Source organism: Arvicanthis niloticus, chromosome 7, assembly GCF_011762505.2.
Source record: "Arvicanthis niloticus isolate mArvNil1 chromosome 7, mArvNil1.pat.X, whole genome shotgun sequence".
NCBI lineage: Eukaryota > Metazoa > Chordata > Mammalia > Rodentia > Muridae > Arvicanthis > Arvicanthis niloticus.
Genome location: NC_047664.1, coordinates 30,057,502 through 30,075,575, shown reverse-complemented (window position 1 = coordinate 30,075,575; position 18,074 = coordinate 30,057,502). Strand labels below are relative to the sequence as shown.

General features: G+C 33.7%; 1 protein-coding gene across 3 annotated transcripts in view; it reads right to left on the bottom strand.

Moving 5' to 3' along the window:
• The window catches only part of Zpbp (zona pellucida binding protein), a 188,955-nt gene that overhangs the window by 111,513 nt on the left and 59,368 nt on the right, over positions 1 to 18,074 (bottom strand). For all 3 annotated transcript variants that reach the window (XM_076938133.1, XM_076938132.1, XM_034508180.2), the window contains exons 4-6: positions 14,797 to 14,946; positions 8,162 to 8,380; positions 1,261 to 1,337 (exon numbers count right to left, since the gene is read on the bottom strand). In XM_076938133.1, coding sequence (XP_076794248.1) covers positions 1,261 to 1,337; positions 8,162 to 8,380; positions 14,797 to 14,946 — 446 coding nt within the window. The remainder of the gene's footprint in view (positions 1 to 1,260; positions 1,338 to 8,161; positions 8,381 to 14,796; positions 14,947 to 18,074) is intronic.

The window sequence follows — 18,074 nt, the reverse complement described above, 5'->3', positions numbered from 1 at the left end:
AACCACCAAAAACCAAACATCATCAATAAAACTACAGGAGATCCCATTCCATTTCACTCAAATTAGAATGGCTATAATAAAAAGAACAAATGACCACTAATAGGGCTGGCAACTGTCTGTTTATGTCTAATCTTGTATAAAGCTCTGTGAGACTTTGTAAAATAGCACTCAATAATGAGTTCTACATTTAGAGTAGCAGTGGGGAAGTTATGGGGAACATAACTGTGCTTAGAAAAAGGCACCACCAAATTCAGTTTGGAGCTGTTACTAAAATGGCAAATATATGACACACACAAAAAAGAATGTATATAAATACAAAAAGCTAAATACATCATGAGATTATGCCAATATCAATATCCATACCAATGATATTGTACTATATGTCTATATCTTACTGCTCTAATAAAATAAACTTTAAGTCAAAATTATTTTGGTAATTTCACACCAAAATGCTCAAAGAATTTATACCAAACTGAACTAGCACTTTTAAAATAATATAAAACACATTACATAGAACAGGGTATATGAAAGTCAGAAAATCCTTAACAAGATTAACAAATACAATACAGCTATGTGTTTCCTAAAAAATAAAATCAGAAAATGTACTAGTCAAAATTTAACAGCCACTTATAGCATAGTCCAGTAAGAAGAGTAGAAGAAAACCTCACTCTACTAAAGTTGAAATCTAAAGTTGCTATCACACTTGTCTTCAGAAGGCAAAATGCTTTTAGTCTAGGGACAAAACCTTGCTAGTCTCATCATAGCTACTCATTTTGTACTGACTCTAGTAATTCAAATTAGATAAGATAAATGAGTTAAGACTTAAGATAAAACAAACCTTGTAATCTGTGCATGGCATGATGACTATACAAAAAGACTAAATAGCCATGAAATAACTGTTATAACAAGTGAGCCTACAAAGCTGCAGTATTTAAGGCTAATAGTAAAACATAGGTAAAAACTGAATTGACTAAATAAATTGCAGTCATGATCTCTTCTTAATACAAATAATTAGTCATGTGAAATAAATCCAAATAAATGAAATCATTCTTTATATAACCAATTACATAATGTTATATTTAAAGTACTTGTCAAGTACCAATTATACTAATTTCTAATTTTGTAGTGGGTGAAGTTTTATGTCATTGTTGAAATCCCCATGGCTCTATGTATCTTATACACAGCTAACACAAAAACTAAGATGAATTATTAAACAATGATCATTTCCATTCAATTCTCTTCCACCAGCACAGAACATACCTTAGATAATCTTTTGGAAGCTTCACAACTATGGTCTGTACATGGCTTGGATCCTTTGTCAGTGTCTATAGATGCAACTGAGAAAATATATTATATATTATATTTATTCTTATATACTCTATCAAAATATTTAAATTCTGAAAAATGAAACATTATTTGTCAAGAATGACTATTCCATTATTAAGCCTGGAATTTTTTCTAATACTAAATATTTCAGCAAAATCCTAAGCCAAGTATTTGTTGTATATAAATTAGGAAAACCTCATTTCTACAATAATCTTAGAAATTAAATTTCTCAGTAACTGATGCTGAGCCATTTGCATTTTGTAGTATTTAACAACTGAGTTACTTCAAATTTTACAAAGTATATTTTAACTCTGTATATAAATCATTCTTTATTTACCAACCTCTTTTTTTATCTATCTGATTTCAGTACACTAACCTAATGCTTATTGTGCAGATACAAACTAAAAAGAGAAAAATAAACTGCAAAAATAACACTGGAAATTCAACAAGATTTGAACTAAAGCTGTGGCCACTTTTAACCAGTAAAATAAGTGTTTTCATGTATACCAGCACATATACATTTATGTCCATATAGGAAATGACTGTATGCAATATTCGACTGATGAGTATCTCTGCAAGGTCTTAGGAGAAACTCCTGCTGTCCTAAGACATCAAGCTCAAACACAGGGTAAGAAACAGGCGCTTCAAGGATTTTCAATAACCAATACTTACAGAGTATAATGTCAATCTCATAACCAAATACCTTTGTTAAATCCCAGAATTAATAAAAACATATGAAAGAAAAAACCTGTTACTTGAAGCCCCAGATCTATAACTAATTCAGAAACATACTGTTTAATATAATACAAAAAAGTAAAAACAAAACCAAAAAAGCTTAAACTTTGTCATTATTTACAGCTAAAAGAATACAATAAAAACTGTAAGTACTTCAGTTTTCTATTTAAAATTACTTGTAAAATGGTCAATAGTAATCTTGATAATTTTCCCATTAATGTTACTTACATCCTTTTAGCCATTCAAGTATTTTTCCCATTCAGAACTATTTAGCCATTCAGACTATTTTCAAATAAACCCTAGGTCATTTGAATATATAATATTAATCACCTCAATTTCTGACAATCTTCCAAACAACTTTGCATGGAGCTGTTTAATTGTCTATGCATTTAATAATTATGATGTCACTGAGAAGCCATGGTTTACCTGACATAGAAAACACTAGGATAATGTACAAAAACTCTGAAAACAATTTTTAATATGCTCAAAGAGCTTAGTGAAATAATGGACAAAGAACTAAAGAAAACAGCACATATTGCCATGAAAAGAATATTAATAAAAATAAATTATAAAAAGTCATCTAATAACTAAGGCATGGAATTATAGCTGCAAGTAATTCACTAAAAACATAACAACATATTTGAGCAGTCTGGAAAAACAATTGGGAAACTTAAAGGTGTCAGTAAAATCTGATCAAAAGAAAAGAGGTGAATGGGGCTGGTGACATGGCTCAGCAGTTAAGAGCTCTTCCAGAGGTCCTGAGTTCAAATGCCAGCAAACACATGGTGGCTCACAACCATCTGTAATGGGATATGATGCCTTCTTCTGGTGTGTCTGAAGACAGCTACATCATACTCATATACATAAAATAAATACATAAATCTTAAAAGAAGAAGGATAAAAAGGGGGAGGAGGAGGAGAAAGAGAAAAAGTGAATGAAGGTGAAAAGGCACAGAGCCAAGGGACAACACATATATCAACACACATAAGAGTAATTTATTTGAATAAATAATTGCCAATTCCCTCAAATCTAACATGTCATAAACTTCACACACAAGCACATAGAGCCTTCATTTCTATGTAAAAACATGCGATAATCAAACATCAAAAAGAAAAGAAAAAATTCAGAAAGGAGAAAAAAACAAGTAATTCATCACATATAAGGGCTATATATTACAAGAACTAAGATAGTATTTATCATTTTATTTTTAAGGCCAGAATGCAAGTTTTCCATAGAGTGCTATACTAAATGTAAGGATAAACACAGAATACAAAGAAAAGATGGGGAAAGTACACTTCAGCTAACACGAACACAAAAGAAGCAGGAGGAATGTTTCTCTCATACGTAACAGAAATCAGAATGAAGAAAAGGATTTTCCTGGTTTCAAGAAAGAATCAAGTTATTTATATAATAACAGTAGAATCAATTCTTCACAAAGATTTAAGAATCCCTGTTACCTGTCTTGAACAACATGAGTAAAGGTATTTGGTGGTTAGACAGTGAAGATCCAAGTTCAGATTCCCAGCACTCGGGGAACAATGGTGAGGACTGGGGTAGTGACTGAATGTGCAGTGTCAGCACTAATATGCAAAGGCAGGTCCTGGCTGGTCAGAAAGTGAAGACAGCAAGGTACAAATGCAGCAAGAGATCTCATTTCAAAGGAACAACTTGCAAAGTGACAGAGGATGACACCCAGGGTCAATCTCTTTCCTCACAAATGCTACATAAAATACACACACACACACACACACACACACACACACACACACACACGCATGCACGCACAGAGAGAGAGAGAAATAGAGAAAGAGAGGGAGAGAGAGACAGAGACAGAAACAGAGACCTAGTTGAAGAAAAAATCAAAAGAATTGTAAGAAAACTAGCAAAATCTAGTATTATTTCTCAATATTCCTCTCTTATCAGTAACGAAAAACAAAGAAATCATAATATGAAATAGAATATGGCTAACTCATGGAGCACATTTCATTAACTGAACAAATAATAGAGATATTTTTATACATAAATGCAGAATAAGTTCTCAAACTCACATCAAACATTCATAATAAACATACCTCGTTTCAGCCATAAAAATCACCTTAAAATATTAAAGACTAGAAATCATGCAGTTTATGCATCCAGACTAAAAATATAAGCTAGAAATCAGTGCCAGAAAAACAGATTGAAAATCCTCAAGTACTTGGACAATGACAAACACATTAATGCAAAATATATGAAGTATCAAGAAAAGGTAAATACTTTTAATCAAAGTAAAATGAACTTAAAATCTCTGACATGAAGTAAAGAGCAGAAAGAAATGTCTAGTTAACATGTTTATACCATTGAGAACAAATATTAGAAAAGACATAGATCGGGGCATAAGCAAAGGCTCAGGAGGTAAAAGAAACAGCCCGAGACCTGAGCTTGTTCCCAGGAGCTGTGGAGAAGTGGAACAAGAGTACACCCTCCACAACGAGTCCTCTGGCCTCCATGTGCACACCAGGGTACATAAACCTACACACAAATAGTCCAATATACAATAATAACAATAAGGACATTTTTAGACAAAAGAAAGATGCAGATTGATTTCAACAGAAGCTTATATAAAGGAAACTTGAAAAAATATGAGCAAATTCAATTTTTAAAAGAGGAAGAAACAATATACTAAATTAAAGAGGATATCATTAAAATTGCAAACATTGGTAGCTGGAAAGATGGCTCACAGGTTAAGAGCAAGTACTGCTCTTTAGAAAACATGAGCTCAGTTGTGTACACTGGCACGAGGTTCACACAGTCAAGCTCTTCTAGTCCCCAACTATAGAAGGGAAACAGGGCTCACAGAGCCTCACCATTTCCTGATTATTATTAACTAATAGATTCCAGCAGATTGAGAGGCATGGTTTCTAGCTGTATAGCTGCTAGTGAGTAAATCAAACTTGAAAGGATATCTCCAACCCTAGGATCCCACATATAGCCCTAGTTATACTCTATGAGTCACAAAACAAAAATTAATGAATATGGGAAAGAAACTCCTAAAGAATAATGAGGGCTGACATTGGAAAGAATGTAAGAAAGGGGCTAGGGAAGAGTAAACAGAATATATTACACATATAAAAATGTCAAAGAAGAAAACATACAAATAAAAAAACTTGCACCAATGCTTACACTATATCCCAGAAAACAAACCTACTTACTCCAGAGTCCATTGGGGATTATTTACCTAATAATACCTCACAACGAAAGGTTTACCCTGATACAAAATGCAGATAAATGCATTAGAAGATAGGAAAACTTTAGACCAATAACTCTTATGAACATAGATGCAAACAAAATCTCAACAATATAGAATCGAATCTGAAAATATATCAAAAGAACAGCATGTTATGATCAAGTAGGATTGACTCCAGGTTCTACAGTGACAATGGAAAGAGAGACCAGCTTCTGACCATAACAATAAAGGAAAGGACAAGGTCGAGCACTACATGAACACAATGCCATTCTTGTTAAAAATTACTATCTTATGGCTGAGGGAAATGTCTTCCGCTGGATAAAGAACATCTTCAAAAAACTGCAGTCATCACTAAATGCCAGGTGGCTTCAGTGTAAGAACAGGAGCAAGGCATTGAGATTCTAGAACTACAGTTCGTGCAATAAACTGAGCAAAAAGGTTACAAAAAGGCAGAGAGCATCCAGGCAGGAACCACTGCCCATTCTACAGCACACCCTGAGTAGCTGGAGAACAACAACCCTACAGTGGGAGTGCTAGCATTAAAGCACTCATTTCAGTAGCAAAGCAAGAAAGCAGACTTGGGTAAATTCCAACTCAGCAGACCAGGTCTACCATGTTCTATTTCCTCTTTGATGCTTCATTTTTTAACTTTTTCCAAGAACAATGGCTGCCCTAGAGTTGACACTCTGCTTCCTCAGATTCTTGAGCTCTGGAATTGTTTTGGGTAGCTCAACTGCATTATTTCATCTGTCTTCTCTTTTCATTGGCCTTTAGCTGGAGCTGCCAGATCTCCTGTCCCAGCTTTCCTGTTCCCTGACCTTCTTACTTTCCCTCTTCTCTGCTTCATCTACTGCTCCAGTACTACTAGTCTTACTCTGCTTGTTTTCATTCCATCTGTGCCCTTAGGGACTAATATATTACTATACACTATACTGCCTTACTCCTCTAAAATAACTGCAGTTGAAGGAGCAATTGTTTTTAATTAACTATTTCTCTATTTTCAGAGCTGGTATACCCAGAAGTTGTTGCTGTTGTCACAGACAATATTCTACCTTGGGAATGGTGTTTGAGATCAAGCCCAGTCCCCTGAACAGGAGTTGAGAGTTCAGGTGAATTTCGCTCTGAGACAAAAGTGGAAGCAAATGATACTTCAATATATTACTGTTTAGTTCCCCCTAAACACTGAAAATACAAATACTTCCAGTGAAAAAATACACATGATAAGAGAGACAAAATCAGGCCAAAGATTGAATGTACATGTAGAAGTTCTAATACAGAAACACAAGACACATGAAAACTGAGGAAGCATGACTCCTCTCAATATTTCTACTTCTACAACAATGGAGTAAGGAGAGAATTTGAGGAACTGTCCAGTAAAATCCTCAAAAAATATTTCAAAGAATGTTCAAGAAAATCAAAGTCACCAGTAAACTCCTGAATCCATTCTGTGAAAACGAAAACAGTAGAATGCAATAATGAAGCTGATATAGAATACAAATGGTGATTTCAATAGGGAAATAGCAAAATAAAAAGATGAAGTTGAAATGCTGGAAATTAAATAGCTCAAAAAAATGAAGTTGAGCTGTTGGAAATTAAAAAGCTCAGCAGGTCAAATTGAAAAAGAAATCAATAGAACACCTGACTAATAGATCAAATAGAAGTCAGAACGTCAGGACTTAAAGACAAAGGTAGACAAATAAAAATAATTGAACAATGACAACTATAAAACAAAGTATACCAGAATATACAAGATGTAGCTAATTTTGCTTACTATGGTGATGCTCAGTTGCATCAATTTTCCATAAAATAACATGTCACTTTTCTACATAATTTCATGAACTTCCACACATGAAAGGCATAAAGTTGAACCTAGATCTACTTAAAGAAATACACTCAAAATGCATCTTAATGTAAAATGAAAAGATTGAACTCAAAAGTGGGAGTCCTTAATGATCTCAGGTTTCTAAAAACAACATTGAAAACAAAACAACAACAACAAAAAATTCCCACAATTTACAAGGTAGAAAAAGAATCTAAGGTAACAGTTTTCCAAAAAGATAAATGAATGACCACTTAACACATTTTAAAATGTTCAAAAACATTCGTCATTTGAGGAAGCACAAAGCAGAGATTCACAATTGCAACATTTACACTGGATGTCATCTCTTTCCTATGATAGATTCCTAGAAATGTTTTTCTTAGGGCTTGCCCACCTAATTAAAACAACTAAGAACCAAAGACTCACAAAGCCACTGTATATTAATAGTGTGTCCTTGACAGGCCACAGAAAAGTGTAAGTTGACCATTTAGCTTAACCATTTGGTGAAAAATGTTGAAATATTCCTGAAGAAGAGAAAAAGCAAGAATTAAAGGAGATAGGGGGAATGTACCTTTCCCTTGCCTTTGAAGTTTCATGCCTCTCTACTGTCCCTGCCAAAATTCTCGATGAAAAAAAAAAAAAAAAAAAAGGAGAAAAAGAGTAAAAGAGGAGGATAAAGATGTCCTATAAAGCGCATGGGTACTGGGTACTCACTCCTGAAATTCTGCACCTCCATGCCTACAGTTAATACCAACACATTAAACAGGATACAGTGTCTGTTTTGCAATGCTAGCTGCCTTACAAGTAAGCGCTTTTACTAATTGAATCATGGTCAATAAATACTATGGGGCCTTGCTTTAACTTTCATTCAACAGTAAAGAGCCACAGTACACTTTCCACTAACAGCGTGAATCAGCAGGACTTATTTGGAAGGTTACTAGCATTAAAGTAGAGATAAAGAAATAAATTTAGATTGGTAACATTTATATTCTAAACAGTTGGTTGTGTTGTGTTCTCCAATTGTCTTTTTTTTAAAAGTATTTTGTATATTTACCTGAAAATGTGAAGAATAATTCATTTTGCAAACCAGCTCTTTGCATTTTAACACGATGGCATTCAGACTTAATCAAGGAAATTTCACAGGAAAGGTCAAGAACCAGTTTACTTAAAATCTGAAGAAGTTTCTTCTCAAAAGAAATGTTATAGATACTATTGCAGGGAGCTGCATGGTATCGGGCAGTGAACTGGTAATAAAAACGAGGTTCACGATAAGCTACAGAGATTAAGAAGAAAAAGACAAAAACATGATCATTCATGCAATTCAAATGCGTGAAAACTACTTTAAAAATATAAGTATTTGAAATACATTCATATTCAGTTTCCAATAAACAGCTATATTTTTTCCTTAAGAAACTGCTATCTCATAGTATACTAGGTTTGAAATATCAGAGACTCTAAAACAGTGACTCAGTTAAACCTTGACAACATTTAAGATTCACATTATTGATATTGTGCATACACACACACAGAGATAAATATATATATATATGGTTTTAGAAGAAATCCCAGAGATACAATTAGCAAAAAAAAAATTTCATAATTATATTTTTCAGTACAATCTCTGGAATTGAAGACACATTTTTAAAGCAGATCTCTAAATCTTACAAGAAAGGTATAATAAATCCAAAAATAAAAATAAATTCATAATAATAAAAACTTTTAAAGTCACCTTGTAAGACAAGAGTTCTTCAGCCAACCAAGGCTTTTCTTTCTGTCTTCTCTGGGCTCACATTCCGAGCAGAAGCTCCCAACTCACACTGACGTCCCTAACCACTGTCTACATTTCAACACTGCATTCACTGACTATTGTTAAACTTAGTACTTAGAGATAAGTGGCTTTTAACTGTCAAGGAACCAACTAGTCTCATCTATGAACGAAAGTCAGTGATTATTCATACCCTAACATCAACAAAATACAAATCACTATCTTTATTTTAAGAAGGACATGAAGGAAAACTGCTGTAGGAGGCATTAAAATAAATTTAAAATAATACATATGACTAAAATATAATCTATAAAACATGACGAGCTATAAAGCAAATGGCTGAAAATAAGGAAAGAGAAAAGTACGATGGGACATACCTAGATTTCTAGCATTCAGGAGGCTGAAGCAAGAGAATTGAATAAAGGAGTTGGAAGTTAGAGTAGAAACAAGCATTTAGAAATGATAGATAAATGTATCAACATTGAAGGATACAATTAAAAGAATAACTGTGAACACTTATTAACTATAATTAACAAAATAAAAAACAATGAACTGCTAAATATAGCAGTTTACAAAAATAATACTACAGCTAACACAGTAAAAAGGGAGGAAGAGAAAACAACAGAATTGCGAAAAAGAAATGCATTACTAAAATACTTAAAACAATTCATTTAAGTAGAAAGCTATAAAAAGCAACAAACCCATTACCAAAATATCAAGATTAAAGAAAATAACAGGTTTCATCCTGTTTTCCCCGTTTTGACTAGGAAATTGAAAGAGTTAATATTTAAAGTTATTGTTGAAAAGTGTCTGTCAATTGTTATCATTTTGCTGTTCTTTTGCTGTTTGTATACTTATTCCTAAATTGTATTTTGACAACTATGTCTTCATTTGCTTTCTCTCTGTAGCCTTTTGGCAACACCTGTTCATCTTTTCAGAGAAAGGGGAAAAGATAGGATTGGGGGTTCATGGGAAGGAGAGATAAACAGCACTAGGAACTTTTTATAATCCACAGAAAAACATACCACTTTATAAATTACACATACATATATATACATGCATACATACATACATACATACATACTGTGTATGAGTGTATGCATGTGTGTGTACATGTGCATGTGTGCATGTGATAACACTAACTACAGACAAAGTTCATGAACTGTAGAGAGTGGAGATATATGAGAGGAGCTGGAGGGAAGAGGAAGACTAGAAACTATAATATAATATATATTTATGAAACTGTCAAAAATTAAATTTTAAAAATTTTGAGTAAAACTATTTTTTAGTGTTTTATATAGTTTTACATTTAAAAAACTACTAGGAGTTTAAATTTCTTTCATTGTCTACACAACTGAAACCAGCCAATCTCATAGTGCTATTACATGCACGTACTTAAAAGAAGACACAGTAGAGGGTTGCATTGACACTTACAGGTGTGCTCTATTTTCCATCCTTTTTCCATTTCTTTCTACCCCTTCGCCTCTATTTTCATGTCACATGTTTCTTATTACCCTTTCTTTTTCCTTCCATTATCCCCTATGATCTTCATTTTCTCCTCTTATGATCCCCTTTCTAGTCTCATGAACTATCGCTACCCTGTACATATGCATTATGCATATACAAAAATTAGAAAATAGGCTATGAAATATGAGAAAGTGGTATTTGCCTATCCGAGCCTAGGTTACCTCATTTAATAATTTCTGGGTACATTTAATTTTCTGCAAATTTTATAATTGCATTCTTCATTCCTAAATAAAATTCCATTGTATGTTTTCTTTATCCATTCATATGTTGATAGACATTCAGCCTGTTTTTTTTAATTTCCTAGCTATTATGAATTATATAGCTATAGATATAGACCTGCAAGTATCTCTTTGGTGGGACCCTCTGACTAAATATCCACAAATAGTATAGCTGGGTGGAGAGCATTTCCACAAGAAGCAAGACACAGCATTTCTCATTCTGGCCCTAGTTGTCAGCTACACCACATAAATGTATGCTCTCTTGGTGTTTAATAACTACACATAAAAGTACAACGTTGCCTGTATGTGGTATGTACATGGTAAATTTTCCTATCATTATCAATTCTACAAACCACTATTCAGGTATATTTGCTAGCTTATGCAAATATGTTCTTATAATAAATGTTGAAGAATATGTGTGATAAACTAAGATACAGGGAATAACAATATGGGGATGAAATCTGACTGCCTGCTTAAACAATCTAAAAAAATTACTTGTCTAACTTTAAAAATGGCATATTTATCAAAACAATCTCTCCCTCTTAGAAATATAGAGTAGCACTTTTTGAGTAAGCAACATGCCAGGAAACCACTAATAAATGGACATTTGTTTGGCACCTTGGCTGTAAAAACAATAGGATGTATGATTCTTATTGCTACTGCAACACCCATATTAGTTTAAAGACAACATGAGCTAACTATGTTCTGGAGAACACAAATCTGAAAGACTTACTAGACAAAAATCAACACATATTCCTTCTGCAACATCCATAGGAGACCAACTTATTGAGAACTCACTACTGAAAGATGCCTAAATTGGGGCACATGGAACTCCTACCTCCAAGGTCAAAGACAGTCACTTGACTTCTCCTCTGTTACCACATCTCCCTTTTCTCCCTTTTCTGCCTTCCTTTTTATAACAACCCTTGTAGTCACGCATGGTAGCACACATGTAATCCCAGCACCTGGGGTGCGGAAGATAGAGAATTGCTGTGAGTTCAGACCTGCAAGGGCTATAGTGAGACATGTCTCAGAATAAACCCCTTAGGATTACATACACTAAGCCCACTCAGTTAAGTCAGGACTGTGACCTTTAACCTTCCTCATCAACTTGTCTAAATTCAGAATAGCATAGGAGATTCACATCTGGGCTGTCTGGGAGGATGTTTCCAGACAGTTTTAACTGAGGATGAAGATCCACCCCAAATGTGAGTGGCACTATCTTATGCACTAGATAAAATAGGAGGAACAAAGAGAAGAAGAGATAAAAAATATGAGCACAGCATTCACACCTCTGTTCCCTAAGTCATGTTTCCAGCACCATGTCTTCCTGCCATAATGGACTATATATAGACCATTTGAAACTTAGAAAAATAGACCCTCCTTCCTGAATATTTCTTGTCAGGTCTTTTTCATAGCATGAAAAATTACTAAGACACTCTCTTTCCCCATGGCAAGATCCTTCATTCAATTCCACAGTCAAGTCCCTTCCATCATGTATGCTTACACTCTGAAGATACATAGAGACCATTTTGCCTGCCATTTTTTTCTCTACTACACAGGATCCCAGCAATTTGAACAAACTTGTAAATAACTGTGGTTTAAATGATTCTGTTATTTCACATTAAGTCAGCCCTCTATTTTATTCCTCAATAGAATAATCTAAGACAAAGCATTTATAGTGTGCTTCTGGTTCTAATAAAAAGGATGGAGGGAGTGAGCCTTCAACCATGATATGCAAATAGAAAAGCAGTTCAAACTATGGTCAGACCATCACCATGATTTGAAAACATGGTTCTGTACTACTGCTTTGACTGGCTGACTAACATGCCAGTGTTTTTCTGGAGAAAAGAGCTGCTTTGTTAACCAGCTGTTAAGAGGGACAATATAATGCATTTGTGAGGAGGAACATTTTAATTATAAGACTACAAATAGCAAAGTTTTTCTTTAAAAAATCTTGTTGAAAACATAAACTTAAAAAATCATTTTAAAAACACCCTATTCTTTTAAATTCCTAATAGCCAGAAATTAGAAATGTGTAGACATCCCTCAATGGAAAAATGGATAAAACAAAATGTGGTACATTAACATACTATACTCAGCTGTTTAAAAACAAGACATCATGAAATTTGCAAGCAAATAGATGGCACTAGAAAAAATCATCCTGAACGAGGGGTAGCACAGGCCCAGAAAGACAAATGTAGCATATGTTCATTTATATGTGGATAACTAGCTGTTACATCAGTGATAACTAAACTACAATTTGAAGAACCACAGAAAGGAAAGTAATTGGGTAAAGAGAACAGACTGATCTTGTTAGAAAAGGGAAATAGAATAGATAGATATGCACGGAAGCGGGCTGGAATGGGAGGATCAAGTGGGGAAGTGAAGGGGAGAGGGTTATGGAGAAAAATACAGAGACAGACAGCTAAAATTAAGAACCATTTGAAGGGCAGTATGGAAATCTAATACAGTAAAAACTGCCTAAGATATATACATATATGAAGAGGATCTAAATGAAATTGCCAAATAATGGGGGAGACAGAGCACCAACTGGCCATTTCTTGTCACCAGAAAAAGCTTCTATTACTGAAAATGGATTATATCTACTTGAGCTATTGGCCAAAGGTATTTCCACAGGAATCCCAAAATGCCAAGACGACAACCTGCTCTCCACAAACTGACAGCAAGGACTCGTTGCTGAAGACAATACCTATACAATTCAATGAACATGGAGGTGATGAGCTGGTACCTACAGACAGCCTTCACACCCACATTCCAGTGACTTTGATACAGGAAGGTACTCTTCATGTCCTTGAATGAGAAACAAATACCAAGCCAGCAACAACCCCTTTATCTACAATGGCATATTACCTGCAAGATATACAAGTACAATAGTAGCACAAAGCCTGTAGGAGTAACCAAGCAATAACTGACTTGACTGAAGACCACTCCACAGAATGGAATTCATACCTACTCAACACTGCTTTAGGTAACCAAGAACCTGGGACTAAATAGCCCAGGGACCTAGGGTAAACTCAAATAACACTGTTCTAGAAAAAAGAAAAAAGAAAGGAAAAAAATGTAGTGATAATCAAATTGACTCCTAACGATATTCTGCTACACTTGCTGTTTAGCCATAAGAGAAGCTTCCTCCTGTAACAGATGAGAACAAATATAAAGACTCATAGCTAGACATTACACAGAGTGTTGAGAGACCCTGGAACACCCAGCCCTAATGAGATATCTCCATCAAATCCCTCCCCGAAGGGCACAGGGAACTCTGCAGAGGAGGAAACAGGGGGAACAGAGGAAGCCAAGAAATCAAGGTCTTCTAAGACAACTTGATCAGAACACACAGAGACTGAAGCAGCATGCACAGAGCCTGCTGAGGCCTACACAAGGTCTTCCATGCTGAAAGCATGGCTTCCAGTTTAGTGTTTTATGGAACTCCTGAGTATGTGAATGAGTGGGTCTCTGATTCTTGTGGCTTCTCTTAAGCTCTTTTCTCTCTGTTGGGTTACCCTGTCCAACTTTGATGTTATAGTCTTTGTTTTATTATATTGTATTTTATTTTGTTATATATTTTTGAATGAATGAATGAATGAAAACCTAACCACTGGGGTAAAGGTTAATACCTAAACTGACATTTATACCTGGAGAGGAAAAATGAGTTATCTCCAAAGGAATGACTCCAGAGTCACTGAAACATCAACTACTCCAAGGCAGCCTTCATGTTCAGAAATGTCAAACCGACATATAATGGATGCCACAGGTTGTGTGTGTGTGTGTGTGTGTGTGTGTGTGTGTGTGTGTGTGTGTGTGTGAGAGAGAGAGAGAGAGAGAGAGAGAGAGAGAGAGAGAGAGAGAGAGAGAGATTTGGTTATGGTTTGGAGGAACATTTTGGGGTTTGGGGAGGGAACATTTTATATTTGATTAGGGGAAATTTTTTGTGGTACTTAGGTCTTCTTTGTTTTATGAAAAAGAAGTTAATGTTGAGTCTATAGAGTCGGGGACAGGATCTGGAAGGAATTAGAAGGAGGAAAGAATATGATCAAAATATATTTAAACTTAAAAATTGTCTTAAATAATAAAAAATATAAAAAACAAACCTGTCAAACTGTTTAAACATTTTAAAACATTAAGAAATGTTAAAGTATAATTAAATTCACGTCTTACCATAAACAATATATTTCAGTTGAAGGTTTTTAATAGGCTCCTCCACAGTTGGTTTATATTCGAGGAAACATGTATAAACCCCACTCATAGTCTCTTCAAAGCTCTGAAATATGAGGCTTCCTGTGGATGTCACTTGTGCAGTGGTATTTTCTAATGAAGATATAATATACAGCTGCTTAAATCACAACAGGCAGACAAAATAACAAACACATAAAATAACCTAAGAACCACAGAAACTTATGTTCACAAAAAGGAGTTATGTAAAGTTACTTATTGTATTTAATGCATATTGTTAGTAGATGCCAGGATGACCTTAGAATCAAATTTCCGCCAACCAGTTCATCAGTTGTGGAACTAAGTTGTAAGAGATGAAGGATGGCATACAGACAAAAGCAACCCTCATATGCTCCTTGCACTGAAGGAGATGCTGCCAGAAATACAGTACTATTTATGAAAATTTATAAACATATTTATGCTGTGCATGTACACATATATTGTAAGCAACATATATGTACAAATTATATATTTTATATAGTGTTTTTATTTATCTATACCATAAGTAATAATTATATATTATAGTTAATATACAACATAATATTATATAGTTTAGTAATGAGTTATAGTCAATAAGCTTACAATCTACACATGAAGTGGTATACCCAAAACTAAGTCTATTACAGTATAATCATTAACAGCTAATGTTTGTCACTACTATACAGAATGGTACATAAAACAATGAGTTGGCTTCTAACAGTGATGGATACAGATGAAAAATAAATGAAAAATTAGTCCACCAGACTTGTTGATCAATTACAATGTTGCTGTGTTGGAAAAAAGATTGGGATATAAGCTCCCTTTTGCTTCAGTGTATTATGCTGGAAAAAAACTATGTTTTCAAAGCACAATAAATCTACTCTTGAGCCATTAAGATATAGATGTAAAGGTTCCATCTCTCTCACAAACTGTATAATCATGGGAAAACAATCTATCTTCTGAAGCCCAGATCTTTTGTGTGTTCAATAAAGATGACAATATAGAGCTGCCTAACTCACAGAGTTGTTCAAGTCAACAAATATAATAAATCATTAAGTAGATAGGCTATTATTCTTAAAGTTTATAACTATAGTTTTGTGTCATAAAATTTTCAAATACTAAAATTTTCTTAATTAAGAATTGAATACTCTGTTCATAATTGAGAGCATTATTTCAGGAAATGACTAATATCATTTTTCCATTTTAAGTAAATGATTTAATACTTAGATACTTTAAAAAGCAGTTCTTTAAACTGAAGAAAAAATACAAGAATGCTCTTAGCACTGACATTTTTATATGCAAAGTCCTGCTGCATATTTAGAGGAAGAAATGAATAGACAGATATATCCACCCTCAGGAACTTTACATAGGGAATTATACCTTGAGATCTCCCATTTCTATATCCTCGATGAAGCTGAAAAAAATGTCATATAAATTCAGAATATATTTGTTTTGATGCCTACTTGTTCATGAATATCTTCTGATAAAAGATTATATATTTATCTTAACATGCTATTTTGTAAAAATATTAATTTAAATGATTAGTATATATTTCAGAAAAAATGAGTATTATAATAAAATTTTAATAAAAATTAAAATTATCACAGCAATAATAAAGTTATTTATTGTTTAGTAATAATTCAAAACAAAATTTTCTTATATTGGAAGTATCAATAAATGTATGAACAAATATATATATAAATATACTGCATTTGACATAGATAATGTAATAAAGTATAAGAACTCAATGTTACAACAGATATTTAGTAACCAACGTTTGTTTTATATCTTATTCTGTATAGGAATTCCTAGCTGATAATGAGTTATACCATTGTTATATTCTTCCATCTAGATATACCATTTCATGTGCAAAATGTAAGCTTATTGAAAATATAATGCAACACTAAAATATAAGAATTATTTTATGGCAAACAAATATATACACCAAAATACATACTTTGTATACACACACATACACACACACACACACACACACACACACACACACACACACACATATATATATATCTTATGTATACTATCTGTATATAAACATTGCATATGCATGTATATACTTATGAATATATGTATGCTATATTTTCATAGCATATCTTTCAATTCTAAGAACATACTAATACAATACTAAATATGAAGGTCAGAAAACTGAGCATCATACAATCTATAACAAAGTGTCTTCTGGCTACTTTTATGTTTAAAGGATTTAAGAAACACATTTTGAAACATAAACAGAGACGTTCATACTTAATATAAATGTCCACCTATAATATCGCTTATCAGTGATCATTCACAGAACCTTATGCTATTAAGTCTAAATGGAAATTCACAAAGCCAATGGCTATATATTTGGCACAGAAAATATACGGTTAATTATAAGAAATCACACAATACAGATATTCATTAATTAATCTTTTCACTTAAATTGGTCTGTCTTCTTTCCTAGCTTTGTTATACTAATACCTAGAATTTGACTATATCTTTGATAGGCAAAGACTTGGAGCTGTTAAAATTTTATAATAAAATTTCACTGCAACTTAATTTACTATTTTCAAATGTTTATACTTATGAGTTAGCTTAGATATTGACAAGAAAATATAAGGTAGAAACTTACTACCATTATTCTGCTAAATGATCATAGCAATAAAAATACTCCTAAGAACATATCGCTATACCCATAGATCAATGAATGGATCAAACCTCTTCAAAAAAGATCCTTCTTGCAGTAGATGGTAATGAACATAGACCTGCAATTGGACAGTGTGCAGATAGTGAGAGACTTTGGAGCACTCAGCCTTAAATGGGATGTCTTTATCAAACTCTTCACATTTAGACTCAGTGGCCAATGTGGAAGAGAATGTTGAAATACTGTTAGGAGCCAGAGGTGGTAGATGACTCCAAGGAAATAGTGTCTTCTACACACAGCAAGGCAGATACACATAATAAATTCAGAGACTGTAACAGCCTGCACTAGGCCTTCCCAAGTTTGAGCCAGTCAAGCTCCCAGCATGGAGAAGGGGAAGTGAGCACAAAGTTCCACCCCTTAGCAAGAAGCTATTTCCAGTTGATACCTGCAAGGAGAAGCAAAAACAGTTTTCTCCAATATAGTATTACTGGCCATATCAATCACCCTCCAGAGCAGACTCCATGCTCAGGAGTAGCTGGTCAACACAAAAGAGAATCCATGTATTTGTGTACCTTTTTGGTTTTGTATTTGTTATTTTTGTCTT